The 22,198-nt window shown below is 48.3% G+C and overlaps 2 protein-coding genes across 2 annotated transcripts in view; one reads left to right on the top strand and one right to left on the bottom strand.

Moving 5' to 3' along the window:
* The first annotated feature begins 901 nt into the window (after nucleotides 1-901).
* LOC144158710 (uncharacterized) lies at nucleotides 902-12,102 on the top strand. The gene is made up of 2 exons (XM_077689783.1): nucleotides 902-3,259; nucleotides 12,029-12,102. The coding sequence occupies exons 1-2, from the start codon at nucleotides 1,225-1,227 to the stop codon at nucleotides 12,100-12,102; spliced, it is 2,109 nt and encodes a 702-aa protein (XP_077545909.1). The 5' UTR covers nucleotides 902-1,224.
* Nucleotides 12,103-13,544: 1,442 nt separating this feature from the next.
* Nucleotides 13,545-22,198, bottom strand: part of Ddr (discoidin domain-containing receptor 2) — a 71,000-nt gene continuing 62,346 nt past the window's right edge. The window contains exons 11-12 of the mRNA XM_077676339.1: nucleotides 21,683-21,917; nucleotides 13,545-17,626 (exon numbers count right to left, since the gene is read on the bottom strand). Coding sequence (XP_077532465.1) covers nucleotides 17,327-17,626; nucleotides 21,683-21,917 — 535 coding nt within the window. The 3' untranslated portion in view covers nucleotides 13,545-17,326. The remainder of the gene's footprint in view (nucleotides 17,627-21,682; nucleotides 21,918-22,198) is intronic.

A 22,198-nucleotide genomic window follows, 5' to 3' on the forward strand; every position in this document is an offset into this window, starting at 1 on the left:
ACCGAAACCGAAGTTCACCCAGCGCAGTGTGTAGTCTCGGAAGCTTTTATTATTGGACATTCGCAGTTAAATTTCGAAGAAGAATATTGTATTACTAGAGCACGAGCTTTTAGGATTGCGCTTTCAAGACAGTGCGGACCAACTTGCGTATAACTTGAAGTAGTTTAAGAAAAAGAATGAGAAAAAATTTTAGTGACACAAAAAGTGTCCCTGGACAGGAAATTTCTGAATGCTTAAGAATCCCTGGGTTTTTTTAATGATTCCGTAGCCCCCCTGTTGGGTTCGAAACCCTTCGCAACCACTTCAAGAATGTGCGGTTTCATCATTGCCTCTACATTGCACCCTGCTCGACCAAGCGGCGGCGACCACGAGGCGGACATCAGAGCCGAACCAAGCTGAACCTGGCATCACACGAAGTGTTTTCGCTCTGCGAGGAATTCGTGCGAGCGGCCGTGGACATACGATATCCCAACGAATCGCGCGGGGCTACGTGGTCGACAATGCCAGCGCACGCACGTGTGTGTTATGATGCCTTCGCAGGTGGTGTGATGGTGGCGTGATGTTTGCACCACAATGGAAAAGCGCGCCACATTGCGGAGGATCCATTGCAGTGGAGGTGACCCTGTGAATTACGAAGAATGAGGCAAGGACCGTGCAAGACCGCAAGCGACGAATGATCGCCTTGAGAGAGGCGGTTGTGCATCGGATAATTGGCCGGAAGGAACACGGGCCGGACATTTCGTCTGCAGCCAATGGGAAATTCACGAAAGGGAAAGTGCTGTTCTTTGATTGGACTGCAGGGAATCCTTTGTGTTTAGAAAGCCTATATAACCTCTTGTAAATACCCTCTAAATAGAGTAGGAGACGCATTAAACACTCTCTGCTCTCAGATGTCGTGGTTGTCTGATCCTCAAGGTGCCAGCAGATAACGAGTTCGTCTTCATTCCCCATGTCAGCGGCATCCATCTGCCGCTCAACCAGCAAGGCGAACGTAAAGAAGAAAAGGGAAGAACTTGACTGGCGCAGTACGACAGGATCTGCATGGCTGAGCTGAGGACGGCAGAGGACAACGACATCGGCCGAGACTGATGACAACCATCTCCACCTGACTACCGCAGCAACGGGCCAACGAAGCAAGGCTAGTCACCGATTTCCGAGGAGGACGAGTGCCCCGCAAGGCCACTTCAGGCGGGTACCTCTTGATTTCCTGTCGGGCGCAGAGCAATGACAAAGCATTACAACTTGCGAGACAGAGAAAAAGACAACTCGGAAATGAACGGGGACGGGGCAGGAAACTTGCAGGCGTTGGAGGTCACCGACAGCGGCGCGGGGGGTCAGAGTAGTGGCACGTCAGATACGGCGTCGGGACAGCAGCTTGAGCTGCTTCAGCTGCAATTGAAAATTGCTGAGGCGGAAAAAGAGAAGCAGCGCTTGATGTTAGAAAGCCAGCGGCTGAGAGCCCGTAATGGGGCTGAGTCCAACGAGGACGGTGACAGCGTAGCGCTTGGCGGAAGGCCAGAGGAAGACAGACGGCTGAAATTTGCCAGCCTGCTAAAAGGTGTACTGACGCCTATGCCGAACCAAGAGGCACTAGTGCCAATGTGGTTTGAGGACGTCGAGGCAACACTCGATTGTTATGACGTTCCGAGCGAGTGGTGGGCTGGGCTTGTTTTGCCACAGCTGAGCGAAAGGGCACGTGGACTGCTGTGCAGGCTGACAGCGGAGGAAAGAAAAAATTTCTCTAAGCTTAAGTCTAGCATCCTGGACGGTCTCAGGCTTTCGGCAGCGGAGTACAAAAGGTTGTTTTCCGAGTCTAAAAGAAGAGAAAAGGAGTCCTGGGATCAGTTCGCTGTGCGCCTGGAAAACTATTTTGACTATTATGTCGAGAGTTCAAAGGCAAGCACATTCAAAGAACTCAAGCAGCTAGTTGTCGCGGATCGCTTAAAACAATGTTTGAGCCCTGAGGCGAAGGCGCATGTTGTTCGTAATGAAGAGGATGCGTTTTTGTCGCCCAGTGCCGTGGCAAAGCTGGCAGAGAGATTTGAGGAGAGCGAAAGGTCCAGGCCTGCGCAAAGGAAGGCAAGTGTCGAGGAAGGGCAAAAGAAACCTAAAACGCTTGCAGACGGCCCCACGGACGCGAGATGGAAGAAACGTTGTTTTGAATGCAAGAGCACTGATCACTTTGCCAGGGATTGTCCCCAAAGGGGCTTTGTTGCAAAGCAGGGCACTAAGTCAGCAGCGCGTCCAGAAAACAGACCGGTGGTCGCGAGAGTGATGGGGCCTGCATTCGAGTCTACCGTGGGAACGACAGACAGGGTTGGGCAAGATACGCAGCCGAAGCAGCACGGGCTGGCAACGGTTACGCTTAAGAGCTCGGGGCAACCATTTGACGCGGTAGTGGACTCGGGAGCTGAAGTGAGCGTTATCAGAAAGTCTGTTTTACCTAAATACGACTCTACAGGTTCGCAGATAAAGCTGACAGGAGCGTTCGGGCAACAAGTAATAGCGGAGTTGGCCTATGTCCCGCTGACAGCGTCCGAAGGAAGTCCGTACGTAGGATCCGAAGCGGGTCAGGCGGCCGTGCTTTGTGCACTCACGGACAAGCTACTCGAGGGGACTGATGCACTCATCACGCCCAACGATTACGCACAACTTCTCGAGGAAAGAGCGTTTCCAAACGGGGTGCCAGATGAGCGGCCAACAGCCAAAGAAACCGGAGCCGCAGCTGAGGAGGCAGGCGAGACATGCGAGGAGCAACCGGCGACTACATGTGTTCTAATAACCGAGGGCAGCAGCGAGGCCCCTGAGCCGGTTAAAAGCAAACGAGAGGAGTTCCGCGAGGCTCAGGTGGCAGACCCGGCATTGCGGGATGCTTGGGCGCAGGCAAAGGCCGGAACGCATGGCATGCTCGTTCAGGACGAGTTATTGTATCACCAGGAGTCCGTCGCGGGTCGCGCGTGCAAACAGCTGGTGCTACCGTCGCACAGGCACACAGAAGTGCTAAAAATGGCTCACGATTCCCCATGGGCGGGACATTTAGGCGAGCGCAAAACGCTTCAGCGGGTTAAAAGCTCATTCTACTGGCCGCGGGTGTCTCAGGACGTAAAGGAGTACTGTAGATCGTGTCACGAATGCCAGGTGAAATCTCCGGCGAGGCAGAAGGATAGGGTTCCGATAACGCCCTTGGCCAGGCCCAGTGCGCCGTTTCAGACGGTAAATATGGACTGCATCGGCCCCCTGGACCCTCCTTCTGCTAGGGGTCATCGCTATTCCCTTTGCGTGGTAGATTTGCACACCAGATGGCCGGAAGTAGTGTGCCTTCGATCACTAACGGCAAAGGCTACCTGTGACGCGTTACTGCAGATATTTTCTCGGCATGGAGTACCGGAGACAATTTGCTCGGATCAGGGCACCAACTTTACGTCGAGGCTAACGCAAGAGATGTTGCAGAGGTTGGGAGCCACACCCAGGTTTTCCACACCCGATCATCCTCAAAGCAACGGGCTGGTGGAACGCTGGAACGCCACGTTCAAAAGGATGCTTTTCCACATAGTCAGCGAACATGGACGCGAGTGGGATAGGATGATTCCTTTCTTGCTATGGGCCTATCGTGAGGTTCCGCACGCCACTACAGGGCGGTCACCGTTCGAGCTAATGTATGGACGGGTGCCGCATGGACCTCTCTCCATTCTCGAAAAGGCTTGGTCCGGAGACTGGGTTGTACCCGAATCACTGGGTATACCAGCAGCAGAATACCTTTCTAGGCTTAGAAATAGCTTGAAAGAAGCTAGCGAGCAAGCCGCTCGACAGAGCGAGGCCACTCAGAGGGAGTACGTGGGACGCTACAACTTGAGGGCCACGCACAAACAGTTTTTTGCGGGGGACCAAGTACTATGGCTCGAGAAAGACGGAAAAGGCAAGCTAATGGCAAAGTGGAAGGGACCGGTCACTGTTATCGAGAAACTGCGACCGTACAGCTACATGATCGAGCTCGAGGATGGATCGCGCAGAGCTGTTCACGCTAACAAGCTTCGTTCCTACCACACCCGAGTTACCGCAGTAGGAGTAATATTTGAGGGCGACCAAGAATTTGGAGACGTTCCGGTCATACCGTCTAGGACACAGGTGCAGGCAACGCTACATCCAGATGACATCGTGCATTTGGAGTCTGTTCAGCAAAAGCAGCTGCGAGACTTAATCACGAGGCATTCGAGGGTGTTCGCAAACAAACCAGGAACCTGCAGAGTGGGTGTCCACCGAATCAAAATCAAAGCAGGGGAGCAACCGCGACGCGCATATCCTTACAGAGTACCGATAGCGTTAGTGCACGAAGTGGAAAGGCAGGTGGATGAACTCCGGGATTGGGGGTTAATATACCCTGTCGAAAGTCCGCACGCGTATCCACTGGTCTGTGTATCAAAGAAGGACGGCGGCATTCGCATCTGCTGCGATTACAGGAAGCTCAACGAAATAACAGAGGCAAACGCATTTCCCATGAGCGTGCCGACAGATCTCTTATACCAGGTAGCAAAGGCAAAGTACATAACTCTGTTAGACATGTTCAGGGGCTACTGGCAAATACCCCTAGATGAGGACGCGCAGTTGTGCACTGCATTTACCGCTCCGTCGGGCCAGTACGCATGGAAAGTGATGCCCTTCGGCCTGAAGAATGCTACCAGCACATATCAGAGAGTCATCAATGGTATACTAGCGCCACATAGGCAGTACGCTTGCGCATACATTGATGATGTAGCAATCTACTCAGAGAGCTGGGAGGAGCACCTCGAACACTTGGACAAAGTGCTTTTATCGCTGGACAATGCAGGGCTGACGCTTAACGTAAGCAAATGCCACTTTGCACAACAAGAAGTCAAATTCTTGGGTCATATTGTGGGTTCAGGCCGGCACGGGACTGATCCAGAGAAGGTCCGAGCGATTAAGGAGATTCCAGCTCCCGAAACGAAGAGGCAACTTCGTAGTTTCCTAGGTTTGGCAAACTACTATAGAGACTACGTGCCTGAGTACTCCAAAGTCGTTTTGCCCCTAACCAACTTGACTGGCCGACGTATTCCGCAGAAATTACCTTGGGATACACAGGCGCAGGAAGCCTTTGACCAGGTCAAAGATTGCCTAGTGCAGGCTCCGCGCTGCAAGCCCCAGATCCGGGGAAAGAATTTATCCTCGCCACGGACGCATCCGATTGCGCAATTGGTGCGTGCCTAGCACAGCAGGATAACGAAGGCAAAGAGTGCCCTATCGCTTTTTTAAGCAAAAAGCTTAGCCCGGCCCAGACTCGATGGGCCACAATCGAGAAGGAAGCTTATGCGATCATTTGGGCTCTGTCGAAGTTAGAGGCATGGCTTTTTGGGGCCAGAGTCAGGGTGATCACTGATCACAACCCGCTCAAATTCCTAACCTTGACCACACCGCAGAGCGCAAGGCTGACACGCTGGGCGTTGGCGCTACAGAAGTATAACCTGGTAGTCGAGCACAAAAAGGGGCTTCTAAACGCTAATGCCGACGCCATGTCGCGGTTGGTGACTTCCAACGATGACGCATAAACGGAAAGCAAGGCAAAGGGCGCATGTATGCTTTGTCATTGCATGCGCGAGGCAGGGTGAATGGGGTGCAAGCCGTGAACAGTGCCTCACGTGACAAGCCGAAGGCCATTTGTGAACCCGTGGTTGTATGTGGTGTGTGTATGTTGCATGCCTAAAATGCAGTGCAACACAGTTGGAGGGGAGGTGTTGGGTTCGAAACCCTTCGCAACCACTTCAAGAATGTGCGGTTTCATCATTGCCTCTACATTGCACCCTGCTCGACCAAGCGGCGGCGACCACGAGGCGGACATCAGAGCCGAACCACGCTGAACCTGGCATCACATGAAGTGTTTTCGCTCTGCGAGGAATTCGTGCGAGCGGCCGTGGACATACGATATCCCAACGAATCGCGCGGGGCTACGTGGCCGACAATGCCAGCGCACGCACGTGTGTGTTATGATGCCTTCGCAGGTGGTGTGATGGTGGCGTGATGTTTGCACCACAATGGAAAAGCGCGCCACATTGCGGAGGATCCATTGCAGTGGAGGTGACCCTGTGAATTACGAAGACTGAGGCAAGGACCGTGCAAGACCGCAAGCGACGAATGATCGCCTTGAGAGAGGCGGTTGTGCATCGGATAATTGGCCGGAAGGAACACGGGCCGGACATTTCGTCTGCAGCCAATGGGAAGTTCACGAAAGGGAAAGTGCTGTTCTTTGATTGGACTGCAGGGAATCCTTTGTGTTTAGAAAGCCTATATAACCTCTTGTAAATACCCTCTAAATAGAGTAGGAGACGCATTAAACACTCTCTGCTCTCAGATGTCGTGATTGTCTGATCCTCAAGGTGCCAGCAGATAACGAGTTCGTCTTCATTCCCCATGTCAGCGGCATCCATCTGCCACTCAACCAGCAAGGCGAACGTAAAGAAGAAAAGGGAAGAACTTGACTCCCCCCTCCCCCCTACGGCACGCCTGCATAGCCCACGCTAAACACCAAATAGTCGCACAATTTTCGTAGGGCCAGATTGTACCACTTCCTGAACTTCTGTGCGGAACTTCCATCACGAGATTTGAATCATTCGTCGCCTTCTAGAAAAAAGAACGCTGAAATTTCCTATAGTATTGTCGAGCTTGCCTTCTGGCCTCAAATCAAATCTAACAAGATCAAGATCGAAGTTGTTTTATTTCATTTGAAAGCTTAAACAACTGTTTTTCCTTCAATACTAAGCACAATGTACGAGCCCTCCCTCTCCCGTTGAATAAAAAGAAGTTCGGTTTTCCTTTATATATATCGCCTGAGTTTGTAACATTATAGTGAGGGAGAGAGCAACGCTTCATGCGCAGTTACGAAAACCTGTGATCACGGATAACAATGATGTTTTGTTGAATAGGCTTTCAGTAATATGTGTTAATTTGACTGTTCAGTGCAAATTGTGCCAGCCTATACGAACAGAGTTCGTGCTTTACTCTTGGCTTGACTTCACCAGTGAAGAAGGCATGTATTTCCTCCCCACCCTCATCTCCCGTCATCGATTCCCTTCCTTCCAAGTCGACTTCCAAACTTCGGTCCGGAGCTTCGGGAAATGGCAAAAGGCTTCGCGTATCTTCTTTTTTTATGTGAAGGGGCATCCATTATTACATTCCTTCTGCATGCGAATTGTATAGGTTATGGCGGCTGAATAATAAAAACTCGGCTGCTCTTTATAGTTTTATATATTTTATTCTTTGTGGTTATTTATTTTTATTTTTTGTATTACTTACGTTTGTCTTTATATTTGTTCTTTTACATTTATATATTATCATATTTTATATTTGTTGTGAAAATTTCAAACCCCCCCTAGACAAAATCCTGGGTGCGCCAATGCTCGCTTGCGCTATAGGTGTTTCACAATCCTGCAATTTAAACGTAATATTTGTAACAACTTAGATATGTGATACAAGTTTTCTTGGTATACAGTCGAACACGGATATATCGAACACGGCTATATCGAATTATTGTCTATATCGAACTCATAAATTATCCCCTTGAAAATTCTGCGTAAAAGTATAGGAATTCGTACGTTTATATCGAACCGTATTTTTCCTGACATTGCGTATATCGAACGCCGCGTGACCTGGAAGGTGGTCTTCGGCGATCGCTGCACCCCCGATTGAGGTTTAGGAGGATGTGGATTAATGCGCGGGCATGGCGAAGAATGGCTCGCGGAACTAATCCCCCCTACCGGAACGAATTTGCGCTTGCCCAGTCGGGCCCCGCTACCGGCCGCCGTAGCGTTAGCGGACGGAGCCCGGTATGCTAAATCTCTCTAGGCACACAAGCCCGAACGCTCGGAAAATGTGACAATGCCAGGTAGGAATGCCCCGACTGCGCACGTCCTTTTTTTTTTTTTTTTTTTTGCGGCTGCGTACGTTCCCCAGCTTGCCGAAGAAGGGTTTTTTTTCTCTCTCTCTCTGGGTCTGTCTTCGCCGATGTCGTCTCAGGAAAGGGAAGAGGGAACGAAGGCGCCGGCGGCCTCCTTCTTTTGCATTTTGCTGCTGTTGCTGCTGTTTGGCGAGTTGTCCCGCACCTTTCGGAGATCACTGTTTCTCTCGGAGATGACCATCGCGAGCGCTTTGTTGGAGTCTGTGAAGAGAGCCTTGGAATTGTTACCTTCAAAGTTCTTGTGGTACGGGCGCGCTGTTCTTCTTTTGCGTGCGTGTTGTACATGGTGTGCGAAGGCGCAGCGTACTGCTGGAATTTTCTGGTTGTGCAGCCTCGAGAAGATCGAGACCAGCCTCTTTAATTTCATTTCCAGGACGAAGAAGCAGGCCAAGATCAGCTATTTTTTTTCACAGAAATAAAGCGTCCTGTTGCGTCGTGAGTGCGGAATTAGTTGTCATTCTTGAATGCGACGATCGGTAAGTGATCGTCCGCCATAGGTGAGGTCTCAGAGCCCATATTTTTTATATCGAATTTTTCATATATCGAACTATTTCGCGATCCCCTTGGAGTTCGATATATCCGTGTTCGACTGTATATTGTTGTTTTACTCAAGAATAAACACCTTACTTGCATCACGCGACTTCCGTAACGCAAGGTATTTCAGACCGAAAGTAGTGACCAAAATTTCATGCCTCGTACACCCCCCCCCCCCCCCCCCCCAAGACGGACTTCGACACCCCCCCAAACTCCCACCGCCACCCCAATCGAAATTTTGCATAAACCCCTGCTCGTAGGCTCGTACACATGACGAAACGGGTGTCCGGGGGTCGTCGCGACGCCGGCGATGGTGCGATGCGCAAGTGGTGCTTTTCTCCTTACCTGTGCACAACTACGCGATTATAAGGTCATCTGCTGTTCATTATAAAATGGGGTAGATTTTTGCAACCCGTGTGAAAAAGGATCGCTACATTTAGCTAAATTAGTAGTGCTGTTTTTTTGATGGGCGCTTTCCTAAGCGGCGTGTATGACGTTTTACAGTGCACTTTTCGCCCACATTATCAGCTTTTTTCCCGCATGAACAACTTCGTTTGCCCCTCATACTGTTCTGTTTCAGCGAGCGGTCAGGAGCGCTCGCTGGAGCTACCTGCATCGCGCGGGTGGTCTCCGCGGCTGCGTCAGCGCGCGTGTGGCTCGCGATCGAGGCGCGTTTTTGCGCGCAGAAAACGCCCCATACCGGTCACGTCGATGCCCGCGTAGACGATTAAGCTCCGACAAACAGAAACTGCAAATGGAGCTCTACCCATGGCGGGGCACGCGAAAATCAACGGAGAGGTCTGCCGCGGCGTGATCATGGTGCACGAGGACACCTAGACTAGACCCTCAAATCAGCGGTCCAGTGGCGGGAAGGGGAGATGGCCTAAATCCGCAAATTGGGAAAATCAGCAGTGGCCCTCATCACCTTCATGCGCCGGAAAGTGCCACGGTACGTATACATTATAACAGTGTCGTCACCGCGTGGTGCGCGATATACAAGAACACCATCCCGGCGTGCTTCCGTTGCGGAACTGGTCATCGGGCTGAACTCTGCCCCACTCCGAACGAGAAACGCTGCGGCCATTGTGGCTAAGTGGGCGCCACCGCGGACGGCGGTATGGCCCCACATATCAATGCAAGACCTGCCTCATCTGCGGTGACAGTCACCTCACAGGATCTCACGCCTGCACAGGAAAATTCAGGCGAATCCAGCACGTATGTGGTCCCGAAATCAACCAAAACCGCCCCCCGGGCCAGCGGTGAAAATAAGCGACGCGGAGCGAGCCGTGGAACGGCTGCAACATGCGGCCGAGCACCAGCCAGCCAGAAAAAAAAACACAGCAGCAGCTCAAGACAGCACGGGACCAGGGCGCTCCTGCACTCAGCAGCAGTGATTCCCCTGCCACGGCCGCTGCGCTCTCATCCAGCGGCCGTGCCCCTGCTCTCGCAAACGGCGGCGGAGCTACGTCATCTCCAGACGCGGCGCCCCAAGCAAAGATAAACAAGGGGGCTCTTCGATTTACCGTCTCGGACTCACCGCGGGTAGCCCGCGGGTAGTCCGAGGATTCCCCGAAGTCATAGGGATACATGGAAAAATCGAATGCCGGGCTGCTTCTCGGGGAGTCCGCGGTGAGCCCGAGACTAAATCGAAGAGCCCCAATGTAGGCATGCAGTTGGGTCGGGGTCGCCTCTCGCTCTCTGGGCACTCCTCCCTTCCCCGAACTGAACGAACTTCGCCAGAAGCTAGCAGCGCTCCGGGCAGAAAACGCGAAACTAATAACTAAGATATCTGCACTGGAGGAGGCGAATAAGTCCGCTCCTTTGCCTCTGCCGTCATTACCGTCCCCGGTGGAGATCCCTGCAGTCGAGGCGCCCATGGGCGAAGTCATAGTCCTCCACGAGGAGGATGGTACACGACCGCGGTGATTCACGAGGGAATGCAGGTGGACGGCCTCTTGTTTAAGGCCCCTAGTGCAACGCATGCCAAAGAAGTAACGATCGCCCTCGCAGCTTCCGACGGTTCGTCTAAATTCATCCTATCCGATTCGCGAGGAGCGTGCCGGAATTTCAAGCTGCGTTGGATCACCACCACCGCTCAGGCAATACTTCGAAGAGCTTGTCGGGACAAGGACCCCACCTTCTGATATCTCGTTTGGACTCCAGGTCACCAGGGCTTACCAGGGAATGAGGCTACTCTGCCGCCCGCGCACTTAACCACCGGGCACCTGGCATAATCCCAGAAGACCCAGAGCCAGATAGTTATCTCCGCCATATACAGGGACAAACATCGTCTATACCCGTCCCCCCTCAGGGGGTTAGGCAAGGCCAACGAGCGAACACTTATCCGCCTCTATACAAATGCGCTGCTGTGCCCGGCCATCATGAAACACTTCGACCCTTCTTTCACTGGCCTCTGTCAGTACTGTGGGGAGGTGGCCGACACCTACCACATGGTATGGGCATGTCAGAGAAACCCTTCCCTTCCCCCTAATCCCCACCCCAAAAGAGAGGACTGGGAGGCGGCCCTGCTGGGCTGCCTGGACCTACCGGCTCAACAGGCCTTGGTTCAGCGTGCTTGGACAGCGGTCACGACCAATGGGGTCCCCAAATAGGGACTCCACCTAGTTTTGTGAAGAGGGTGCTATCCAATAGGGACGGCTCTGTCCAAGCTACCTCTCTGTAATATATATCAGTTAATAAATGTTCACATCCATAATCCATCCATCCCAGCCGTGTATGCGCGCCACGTTTTTGTTTGTAGGAACTGCTCCATGTGGTTAACACGACATTTTAATCACAAATTTGAATGTAGCGAAATTTCTATACGAGTTTTACCGACTTCGTTACATCGAGATTTAACTGTACAACATGGCGGCGCGCACACCATCAGCATATCCGTTCAGCAATAATGCTTTTCGCATTCACTACATCATAAGAACAGCTTAGGTGTCGTAGAATTTTTCATAGCACCAAATTGATTTACTGTTAGCTGCTTTTTTTGCCGCATTACCAAAAAGTTAGTTTTGCTTCTATAGTTGCATTTAACTTTATTGTGATGTTTCATGTCAACGCGTCATCCAAAACATCATTTAGCGTGTGTGCTACTTTGTGCGTTTGTAAATTTGCTAGGCTTCAGAGCATGCACAGAAGATTCAGAGCACGGGCAACACAGATTTCTTGTGGTTGACCTTCCCAGTGCTTGCGTTGTTCCTTTCCGCGATCACTAGGTGCATGCCCCGGCCTAGATGCAGGCACTAGATGCATGCACTGCAGCAGCATGCATTCCTGTTTATACAGCTTTGTCCAATCCCCCCTGCAGGTATGTGCAGCTCTGTGGGTATGTTTCACTTTGCTAGAATAGCAGCAGTAACCCTCAGGTATGCGTAGGAGCACCAGAGCTTTGGCCTAACATTTCGCTTTGATGTCTCCCGATGTCAACCACCACCCACAGCAGTGTGTTTTTTTTTTGGTTTTTGTGAGACATTGCATGCCCTACGACATTCATTGCAACATTGCACCCGTTTCGCGCAGAAATGGGAGGGCTGGTGCTGGTTTCCCCATATCCGCCGCTGGAGATCTGGAAGTCTCCCAGGATGGAGCGCTAGGTGTGCCCTGGAGGAATTCCGCATGCACGTGGTTTGAAGATCTCGACATGTCCATAACAGGTGTTTAGAGTCCGTTTTTGAAGCAGGGAGTGTACAAGAGAGACACGTGTCTGAAAACGCTGTGGGATAGCGGGAGGGCAAAAAGTGGGTCATTACCATTTGAACGCGAAGGCTCAGCAGCTGAAATGCAATGAGTACAATGGGTACCTTTTTAAATGGGCACTGGTGGGCAACATTAAGACCTCAAAAGCGTGACGTTGGGCCTAACATTAGGTAACATCAAAGTAGAGCCTTCTGACATGAAAAGACAGCAGCGTCATTGTAAATCGAACTGTGGGTGCTGGTTGACGACGTATAGACCTCAAAGTGTGACGTTAGGCCCAATGTCTGGCTGTCTCATACCTGCATCGCCCCTCGATCCCTCCACTCCGCATTATCTTAACAAAAGAGAGTTATAAACTGGAAAATGCTGAAAGCAGAGCGCGGAGGCATTATCGTCTATATCGCTCCTGTGCCAGCGTCTCTGCCCAATGCTTGAAAGCAGCTTCAGACTGGATTTGCGGGGCTCCTTATAGGCTCTCTGAAAGCTATCCGAACACCACAGGCAGCCATCATGCGAAATAGAGTTTTCACACAACGGTAGTGCATGCAGGGCATCACAATGGCTGCCCGGTCGTTCTGGCATACAAGACAACATTACATCCGATACAGCCACGAGCGTAGGCCACTTCCTATGTAACATGGCTTGCTTCCTTTTTCTCAAGAGGACAGCAATGCCCTTGTAGTGTCTTTGACTGGATAGACTGTGCAAATGTTTCAGTGGTTGTATCCTCACTGTAGGTACTCATCTACGCATACCATTGACTCCAGTTGCGAATTCCACTTTCACGCAGTGTGAGCAAAAGGACTGAAGGAGTGCCACACCATCTTTGCCTCAATGCTTTGTACACCCGCAGCTTCAAGTTTAGGACTGGGTGGGACGATTTACCGCTGTGCCTGAAATGCGCTGTTCGCGAGAACATAGACCATTTGTTGAGCATCTGTCTTCGATTTGGTGTGCACTTTTATGCCCCTCCCCCCTCCCCTCCTCTTTGGAGAGCATGCCTTGTAATTTCAGTATTGAAGGTACCCCAGACCTTGAGGCCTGAGATGAGAAGCTGAATCCCAGCAGCAGACGCACACCTCAAATCTTCTGTAACAACCCGAATCTCAGTAACTCCTCGAGCATTCACAATGACCACGCAGTGAATCTTAAGGGTTTAAAACACTACATAGGCAGCCACGTACTGCATGCACCTATTGTGGCATTGGTACAGCCTGGGACACGAGATTCTCCCACACATGAACAGCCTGCAGGCACTCCTTACCCATGCTGCTGTATTACAGTGCGCCCTTGGAATGGGGGAAAAAAGGAGGCAAACAGGAGAACGTGGGAGGCTCTGTGCTGTAGGGTTTCTTTTTTATTTAATCCGTGTGCTGTATTGGCAGTAGATTGTCCATTATTTTCCTAGGAGCTTGCGACGAGAACAGTGCACAAACGGGTGACCAGTGAGGACCAAGGTGCAGTACAGCTGGGCGCCGGCCGGTCCTTTGTCTTTTCGCAGTCACGTATACACAGCATACACACACACACACACACGCTCACACGTAGCACATTCACACTCGCGCGCTTACAGCAGGCCCTCACTTGCTTGGTGTGAGGGAACCGAGGAACATGTGGAAACAGAGGCAGAGGAAAGGAACTAGTGGCGAGACAGTGGCCGTCTTACTCCCTGTGGACTAACACAACATGTTTTTTACGTGTCCTGCATCTTAAAAATGTAATGGCATGCACAAACTCTTTTGTGAACTCACGAAAACTAAAATTCCAATTTTCGAGACACAGACAGAGTGGATAAAATGTCGCAAAACAACATGTTTCCCACATGCGCAACACTCTTCAAAGCAAGCCACGAACAGCACGTACTCTTATCTTCATACTTTGCAGTAACTGAGAATGGCAATTCATTGTTACCTGTAATTTATGTGAGCACGTTTCAGCCACATTCATTACACCTGATGAGTAAAATTTAAATATACGAATGTGGGATATTGCAACAGTATTGCAAAAGCTACTCAAAGCCAGATCATGGCTTTTTACGTACCATCTGGAGCATTGCACTAATTGGTGCCTTTATACTAAATATTCAAACTGTTTTAGGCAACTTCAACTGTTGAGTCGTATCAAGGGTCTTTATTATTTTTTGCATAACTTCATCATCTGTGGGAAAGATGTGAGTATTTAGAACTGGCTATAACTTGCACATTGTTTCAGATGAGCCTAATTGCGGCATTCAGTGCAGAGTTCAGACAAGTGACTGCATGGCAGTATAGAGTTCACAATATGTGTAAGGTATATATGGGCATTAATATTATGTCAAAAAGATCCTGTTGAAGAGGACAACTGCATGAGCCATGATGGGACGCGTGCTAGCTCTGCTGGCATATTGGGGCGAGGCAATCGGCGGTAAACAAGAAGCTGCTTAGTGGCCCGTTTGAGCCAGCTCTGCTCTTGCCTGCACTGCTCACCAACGAGTTTTCTGCAGTAATGCATGTTTACACTGAAGAAGCCTCTAGTTCAATTATTTTGGCAAGCCCTCAGATGCTTTCAGTATCAAGCAAAGTAGTAAAACCTGAGAGAGAATTTGCCCCAGCTACTTGTTGCACACTGCCTGTGAACAAACATTCACTAGTCAGAGAGAAAGTGAACATAATTCAAACATATGCATCAATAGCAGCGTAAGCACTCAATCCCTAACAAAAAAGACTGCCAAAGTGTTGCTTCTGAGCCAAAACGATTTTTTAGAGCAAATTCACTCCTTAACCAAAATTTACGGTTCTAAAACATCCTCATCTTGCTGTACCCCCAGTTTTATTTTCTTGACTTTCATATATAAGCAGCTGGCGACAATAAACACATGGATGTTTTAGCCACATATTAATTTTTTATAGCATGCGTACAACGGCAGCTGCTGCTGCTTAGCATTATGTGTTCACAGCCTTTTTGTTGTCTTCTGCGTTTAAGTTTGCGAAAAAAACAGCTTATCACAGAGTGCTTCAGCTTTATCGCTTGCTTTGAGTACGTTACAAAGTGCTCTTGGTAGTAAAGAACATCAGTTCAGGATACCGCACTGAGAATTCAGATTATCCCGAAGATGTTTCCTGCACCCTGTACACAACGCATCAGTAGGAGCAGAGGTAAGCGCTAGGTTCTGGAATTGCATGGTCCCTGACACTTTTGTTCAGTATGCACAAGCTTATTATTGAGATGCTATTTACAAGAAGCTTGCAATTCTAGGAGGGAGCATGACACCACTGCCTGCAACACTGTGATGACAGAAGAAACAACTGACAAAAGAGTGACAAGAAAACTGAAGTCTTGCGGTATTGCCATGAATACAATCTTAACGGCCTCATTGTAACATCCATGACCTGAGGTGCTTGGCATGTTTTCTTCATTTTTACCTGACAGAGCTAGAAAACCTGGTAAGACAGGAACCCTTCCAATGCATCTGCCTACTGAAGGCAGAGAGGGACAGAGCGTTTGAACAACAATTGTCGTCTTGAACAACAATTTTCTGGAAATTTCGAAATATTCATGCCAGAACAATTATTCACATTGCAGTAGTTGGGCCTCATTCTGTGAAACCAATAGTGAAAGTTCCTCCAATACCGGTGTGTGGGGTGAAAAGTTTGTAGTATTGCTTTTATGTGCGTACTGTTCCAGGAACAAATATTGCCTCTACTTGGATTGCATGTTCAGAAAAATTCAAAGCCTTCTAAGAGTTGGCTTTCTCAAGCTTCAGCATTTTCAGTTGTCTCACCAGGTGGGTGTGGTGCATTCTCAGACTTTCACAATAAGATATATAAATAAGGGCAGATTCGTCAAGTATGAAATATTGCCATAGTCTCAAAGTGAATTCTGTACAGGGGTTGAGCGTGTTATCACATGGAAGATGAACAAAAAAAGAGACAAATGTGACCTTGAGTGTTGTCTGCAGTAGGACAATCTCATGACAATGAGCTGCTCAACCCATAGCATGCTTCAACACCAATTGACATAGGTACAAGAGAATAGCTAGACAACTAGATTATACTTGATAGGGAAAACTTCATTTTAGCACACTTTTTTTTGCTTCAGTTTCACTCAAAAGTGTGAAAAGCATTCCACCAAGAAGCATTCCTGGTGAGACATGTATGGCAACTCTCGTTACAATTCAGTAACAAAAAAATAAAAACAAAACGCGATCTAATGACTTTCATCGCTATTCCCACAGTGTACCAATAGCACAAAAGCATAGTGTGTGTCTATAAGTACGTGCACATTGAAAATCCACTAAAATATTACAGCCTGTGCGGAGTGTATTTATATGGCGCAATGCGCCCTCTTTTGAAGTGCTTCACGTAGGCGCTGTTATACTTTGGTTGGTTGTATGTACAAAGGAAGGTAAGCAGTCCACACACTCAATTGAGTGACAAAGGGAGAAACGTCTCATGGCACAAATGGAGAGATGCAACAGGCTTTGTGTCAGTTGAGTGCCATTAAATTGCCCATGCCGACTGTTGGCACAGCACTCAATTCAGGAGGGCGAGCACTTTAGTTTCTTCCATTGGCAACCATGAGGAGCTCAGGAAGAGCTTTGCCCAATGCTTTCAGGTATATCTGCACGCACCTTTCCCATTCGGGCCCTGGGCTTGCGAGGTGCCCTGCTATGTGCGAGCAGGAGAACGGGCAACTGGCAAGCCGAGAAAGATGCACGCACACACACAGTGGGTGCTCCACCATTCTCTGCTTTGCGTTGACATACTGCAAAAGTCCACAGGCACTGTCACCTGATTCACCCACACATTGCAAAGGTCCATGAAGGAACGACACAAAACCGCTTGTCCTGTGACAGTAGCTCTGACGTACAGCTTGCCTCACATTTCCTGCGCCTGCCTTCTGGCCCGTGCCACTTGCACTGTGGCATTTCGTGGGCGAGCCTGTCCTCACAATGCCACACCATCACAATGCAGACGATGCACGTGCGCATGAGAACAGGTGCAATCTCTTCTGGGGCCTTACGCACATTGATGCCACTGAGGAAGGGGAGTCAAAGGAGGGGAAACGGCACTCGGCGGTGGTGTCACGTGACGGCGGTGCCAGCGACGCACGACGGGGCGAGGCCAGGTGAGCACAGGTGGCTCATGACTCTGGAGTGTATCCGAGGTTCTTCCGCTGGAGGAACAGGTGGATTTCCCTAAAGTTTGGCCTCTCCGAGTCGTTGCGCTGCCAGCACTCGCGCATCAGGTCGTAAATCTCGCGTGGGCAGTTGGGTGGCTGCGGGAGCTGTGACTGCAGGCCATCATTGTGGTAGAAGTGGCTCACGTTCTCGATGACCTGCTCGTCGCTCAGCGAGGCAAACGGCTGCTGGCGCGCGAATGTGAGGATCTCCCAGAGGGTGACAGCAAATGCCCACACGTCACTCTTGGTGGTGAAGGTACCCTGCGTAAAAGTTAAAAAGAGCCAGTTGGGTGTGAGCACAGCAGCCAGCATTAAAACACACACACACAGGTTGACCAAGAACTCCAAAAGATGGCAGCGGAAAATGTCTTGTATAATACCCTGACCTATTCCCTAAACAATCATGTTACTCCATGTCCTGACCTATTCCCTAAACAATCATGTCCAAGCCCTCTGTTTTCACAATTCTCCATGGCAATTATCTGCTTACATTGTCATATGCTCCTTTGAAATGTAAAAATTCCACCCGTAATAGACTACCTTCGGCCACCAATATTGCAATACACTGTGTTAACACCAACAGGCTCTTCTTTAAATGTCTGCCTCGTCTAAATTCATTCTGCAGTTTCTTGATGATTTCATTAACTTCTATTCCTACTCAAAGTCCTGCTTTAACAGCCTACGTTATGGCCTTACACAGAACAGGTGCCACTGTAAGCGGCCTGTATGATGTGAAACTGGTGATGTGATGTGGTGTTATCTTTTCATTTTATAATTTTGCAACGCTGATACTCCAGCATTTTCTTAGCTTCACTGTACAAATTTTTCTTATGCATTTATCAATGCTTCCTTACTTCATGGTTCCGGTAGCTACATGAGAACCTTGTGTGGCATAGGTGCTTTCTGGATGTGGACCTTCTCCTTTGTCCTTTTGCTGGCGAGGTTGTTGAAATTTATTTTTCTAGGTGTCCAATGCTATTCAGTGTTTAATTATAATGTATAATTATCCAATGTTATTCAACCATATGACATGTTTAAATGGGACATGTTAAATGACATGTTTAAATGGGACACTGAAACCATGCAAATTATCCCGCGTGCTCAGCGCAGTAGCAGCACCAACGGTCGGTAACTGAGTGCGCAGCGCAGAGGCAGCAGTAATGGATCGCAATGAACTAGTATCCAAACCAAAGAAAAAGCCTTCCACTGCCTGAATATAAATGCGCGCAGTATTGTGAATAAATCAGCGGAATTAGAAAGCGTTGCAGTCGCCTACAAACCGCATATCATTATTTTATCCGAAACTTGGCTCCACCACGACATCAGTGATGTGGAAGTAACACCCCCCAGCCTACAACATTTTTTGAAGCGACAGAGACACCCGCGGTGGGGGTGTTGCAATATTATTCAAAGATTCACAGCAGCTATCTAGGTTACCAAACGTCGAAGGTATTGTATGTGTGGTTGCAAAAGTAATGCTAAAAGAACTAAGTTTCATCATTGGCGCTTTTTACCGCCCTCCAAACAGCGACGACGTTTTTGTAGAAACTTAACGAATTTTTGTGTTGTTATCCTTCAAGTAACCTTCTACTCGCTGGTGATTTCAATGTACCCTCTGTAAACTGGGAGAGTGATTTTCCTGAAGCTCGTACTGCTGCTGAGCCCTTTGTTGATCTAATCTACTACATGACCTAAAGCAATTAGTAAAACTGCCAACACACATTCAAAATGGAGTAGAGTCAATTCTAGATCTTTTTCTCGTAAGCAATAGACTTCAACAGCGAAAAATTGAATATCGAAGTCGTTGAAGGTATATCAGACCATAAGATGGTAAATTTGACCATGCAATTTAATTGGGGTCCTAAAGTCGAGCCAGTCAAACGCACTTTCCCAGTGTTCTCCCGTGCCAGTGATGTAGATGTACTGGACGCATTTGATAGTTGGTTTCCGTCTTTTGCGGTTCAATGTCAATCGCACAGGTACTCTGTTGAACACATGTGGTGCACATTTAAAAACCTGGTTCATGAGTGTATACGTAGCTTCGTTCCCACCAGGAATAAAATATTGCAGAAGGCTAACCCTTGGAAGAATAAAGAAATTGTGCACCTCGAACGAAAACTAAAAAAGGCAAGAAAGCAACATAAACAGTCCTTTACCTTGGCTAACCAAGCAAAGATATGTGAACTGTGTACCCTCCTAAGCGATAAAATAAAGAAAGCCAAGGAATTTTATCAGAGAGTGACATTACAAAACTTTATGCTTTCTTCCCTAAACAAGTTTTGGTGCTATTTCTCTCCCAAGAAAGAGTTCATTTCAAACCCTCAGGTTAACAATGATAGTATTCGTGACAAACCTGAAATCGCAGAAGCTTTAAATCAATACTTCTGTTCTGTCTTTACGAAAAACGATAGCACCACGCCAAGGTTTAGTTTCTATGAGAATTTATCACCCATAGGAAACGTGTGCATAACTGATCAGGAAGGTGTGTTTTCACTTTTACTCAAACTAGATGTTAAAAAATCATCGGGCGTGGATGAAATTCCTAACGCATTTCTTGTCAGCTACGCAGAATGGTCTGCCAAATATTTAAGCCTTATATTTAATAAATCACTTGCTTCCGGTGAACTTCCTGAGGACTGAAAGTGCGCTAAAATAACGCCCATACCAAAAGGAACTGAAAATCGCTCTATGATAATATCATACCGACCCATTTCTTTACTCGGCGCATGTGTAAAAGCACTCGAGCACGTGATATTCAAACATATTTCCCATTTCGTCGACCAGAACAATATTATAGACAATCGACAACACGGGTTTCGTCAGGGGCTGTCAACTATCACGCAGTTATTAGAGACCGTTCACGATTTCGGTACAATACTAGATGAACAGGGTCAAGTCGATGTAATCTTTCTAGACTTCAAAAAGGCGTTCGATCGCGTGTCACACTCAAAGTTACTTATCAAGCTCAGAGCAATACTCAAAAATGAATCTTTGCTGGCCTGGATTAAATCTTATCTTTCCTTCCGGCGTCAGACTGTAAGCGTGGATGGTGTTTCGTCAAGCACTGCCACCGTAGAATCAGGCATTCCACAAGGTTCTGTTCTCGGGCCCGTTTTCTTTTTACTTTTTATTAATGATACAGCTCGCGATATCCCTATTAAGATAAAGCTGTTTGCAGACGACTGCATTATCTATCATGCAATCCATAGCCATAGCGATCAGGCCCTCCTTGATGAAGCTCTAGGTAAAATACAAAATTGGAGCACCACGTGGCAGATGATTCTTAATTTAAAGAAAATGGTAGCCCTGACAATCACACGCAAGAAAACTCCGTTGTCATTCACATATAGCATAAACAACCATGTGATCTCGGCAGTTACAAGCTATAAATACTTAGGTATCATGATAACATCGGATCTCAAATGGAATCAACACATTACATACATTCAGAAAAAGGCAATGCAGAAGCTAGGTTATTTAAGAACTCTAGGAAAATCCACTTATGATATAAAACTTCTAGCTTTTAAAATTTAAATCAGGCCTCTACTGGAGAACGCCTTGGTCATATGGGACCCACACAGTGTAACCAACATTTCAAAACTGGAGAACGTTCAAAGAAAGGCTGCAAGATTTATTTTTAATTCCTACAGTAGACTCGCGTCCCCTACAGCGCTTTTGCATACCGTGAATTTAGAAAGTCTCGCAGTTAGGCGCTACCGTGAAAGATTAAAAACATTTTATTTGCTTTATCACCAGAAATTTGGAATTGACACCAGCTCATACATGACCCCGTTCATTCGTCGGCAGACACGCTCGCACCACCCAACAAAAGTCAGCGATTACGCATGCAGAACTAAATCTTACCAAAATTCTTTTTTTCCCCGAACAGCACACGAATGGAACCTGTTGCCTGCACATGTTGTACAATGCCCGGATGTCTTATCATTTATGCATGTGCTCCCAAACCCACCGAAATGTACTTGATTTGTGCTTGAATGATTTACTTTTTTTTCTTTGTTGTGCTGCTTCCTTTCGTTGTATCGCCCACTCCTGCTTAAAGCCTTGCCCCAAGGCTAGCAGTACTCCTTTAAATAAATAAATAAATAAATAAATGAGGGAACACCACTCCTCCTATTTGTCTAACCTCCTGATTTATTACTGCATGCAACTATTAAATGCAGAATGCTTGGGAGCATTTAATCTTGTGTTAGCATGTCATGGACACTACATTTTCTATACAGTACATGACATAACGCAAAAAAACAGTGTCTCTCCTGTTTGCTTGTTCATTTTTTTGTAGAGCACAGCCCCACTCACCATGAGTACGCTCTCCCAGGCCATCCATCGAATGGGCAGCATGGCGCGGCCCTCGATGCGGTAGTAGTCGCAGGCATACAGCTGCCGGCTCATGCCAAAATCGGCTATCTTGATGGTGAACGCGTTGCCCACCAGACAGTTCCGTGTTGCCAAGTCCCGATGCACAAAGTTGAGGGACTCAAGGTATTTCATCCCGGATGCTATTTGGGTCGCCATGAAGATCAAGCTTCCATAACTGTTGGCGGGAAGGAACAAGCAAAGAGTCTGGTGAACACACTGGGTACATTGGATGCCTACAAAGTACTGGTAGCAGCGGCAAGTCCACACAATGTGTGAGAAGATATCTATGTTTGGCAGTCACAAGGAAACAGACCTGGACAAGAGATTCAATATCATGGCATCAGTTCGCAGGTGAGTCGCGACTTCTTTGCTTAGCTCCGCACAAGAGGCCTGATATAGCTTGTATGACATGCGCACAATGCTAACACATTTTTCGCATCACCTTAATATCGTCAC

The sequence above is a fragment of the Haemaphysalis longicornis genome, unplaced genomic scaffold (genome assembly GCF_048455015.1).
Source record: "Haemaphysalis longicornis isolate Haplotype H1 unplaced genomic scaffold, Haemaphysalis longicornis Haplotype H1 scaffold_1, whole genome shotgun sequence".
NCBI classification, from domain to species: Eukaryota; Metazoa; Arthropoda; class Arachnida; order Ixodida; family Ixodidae; genus Haemaphysalis; species Haemaphysalis longicornis.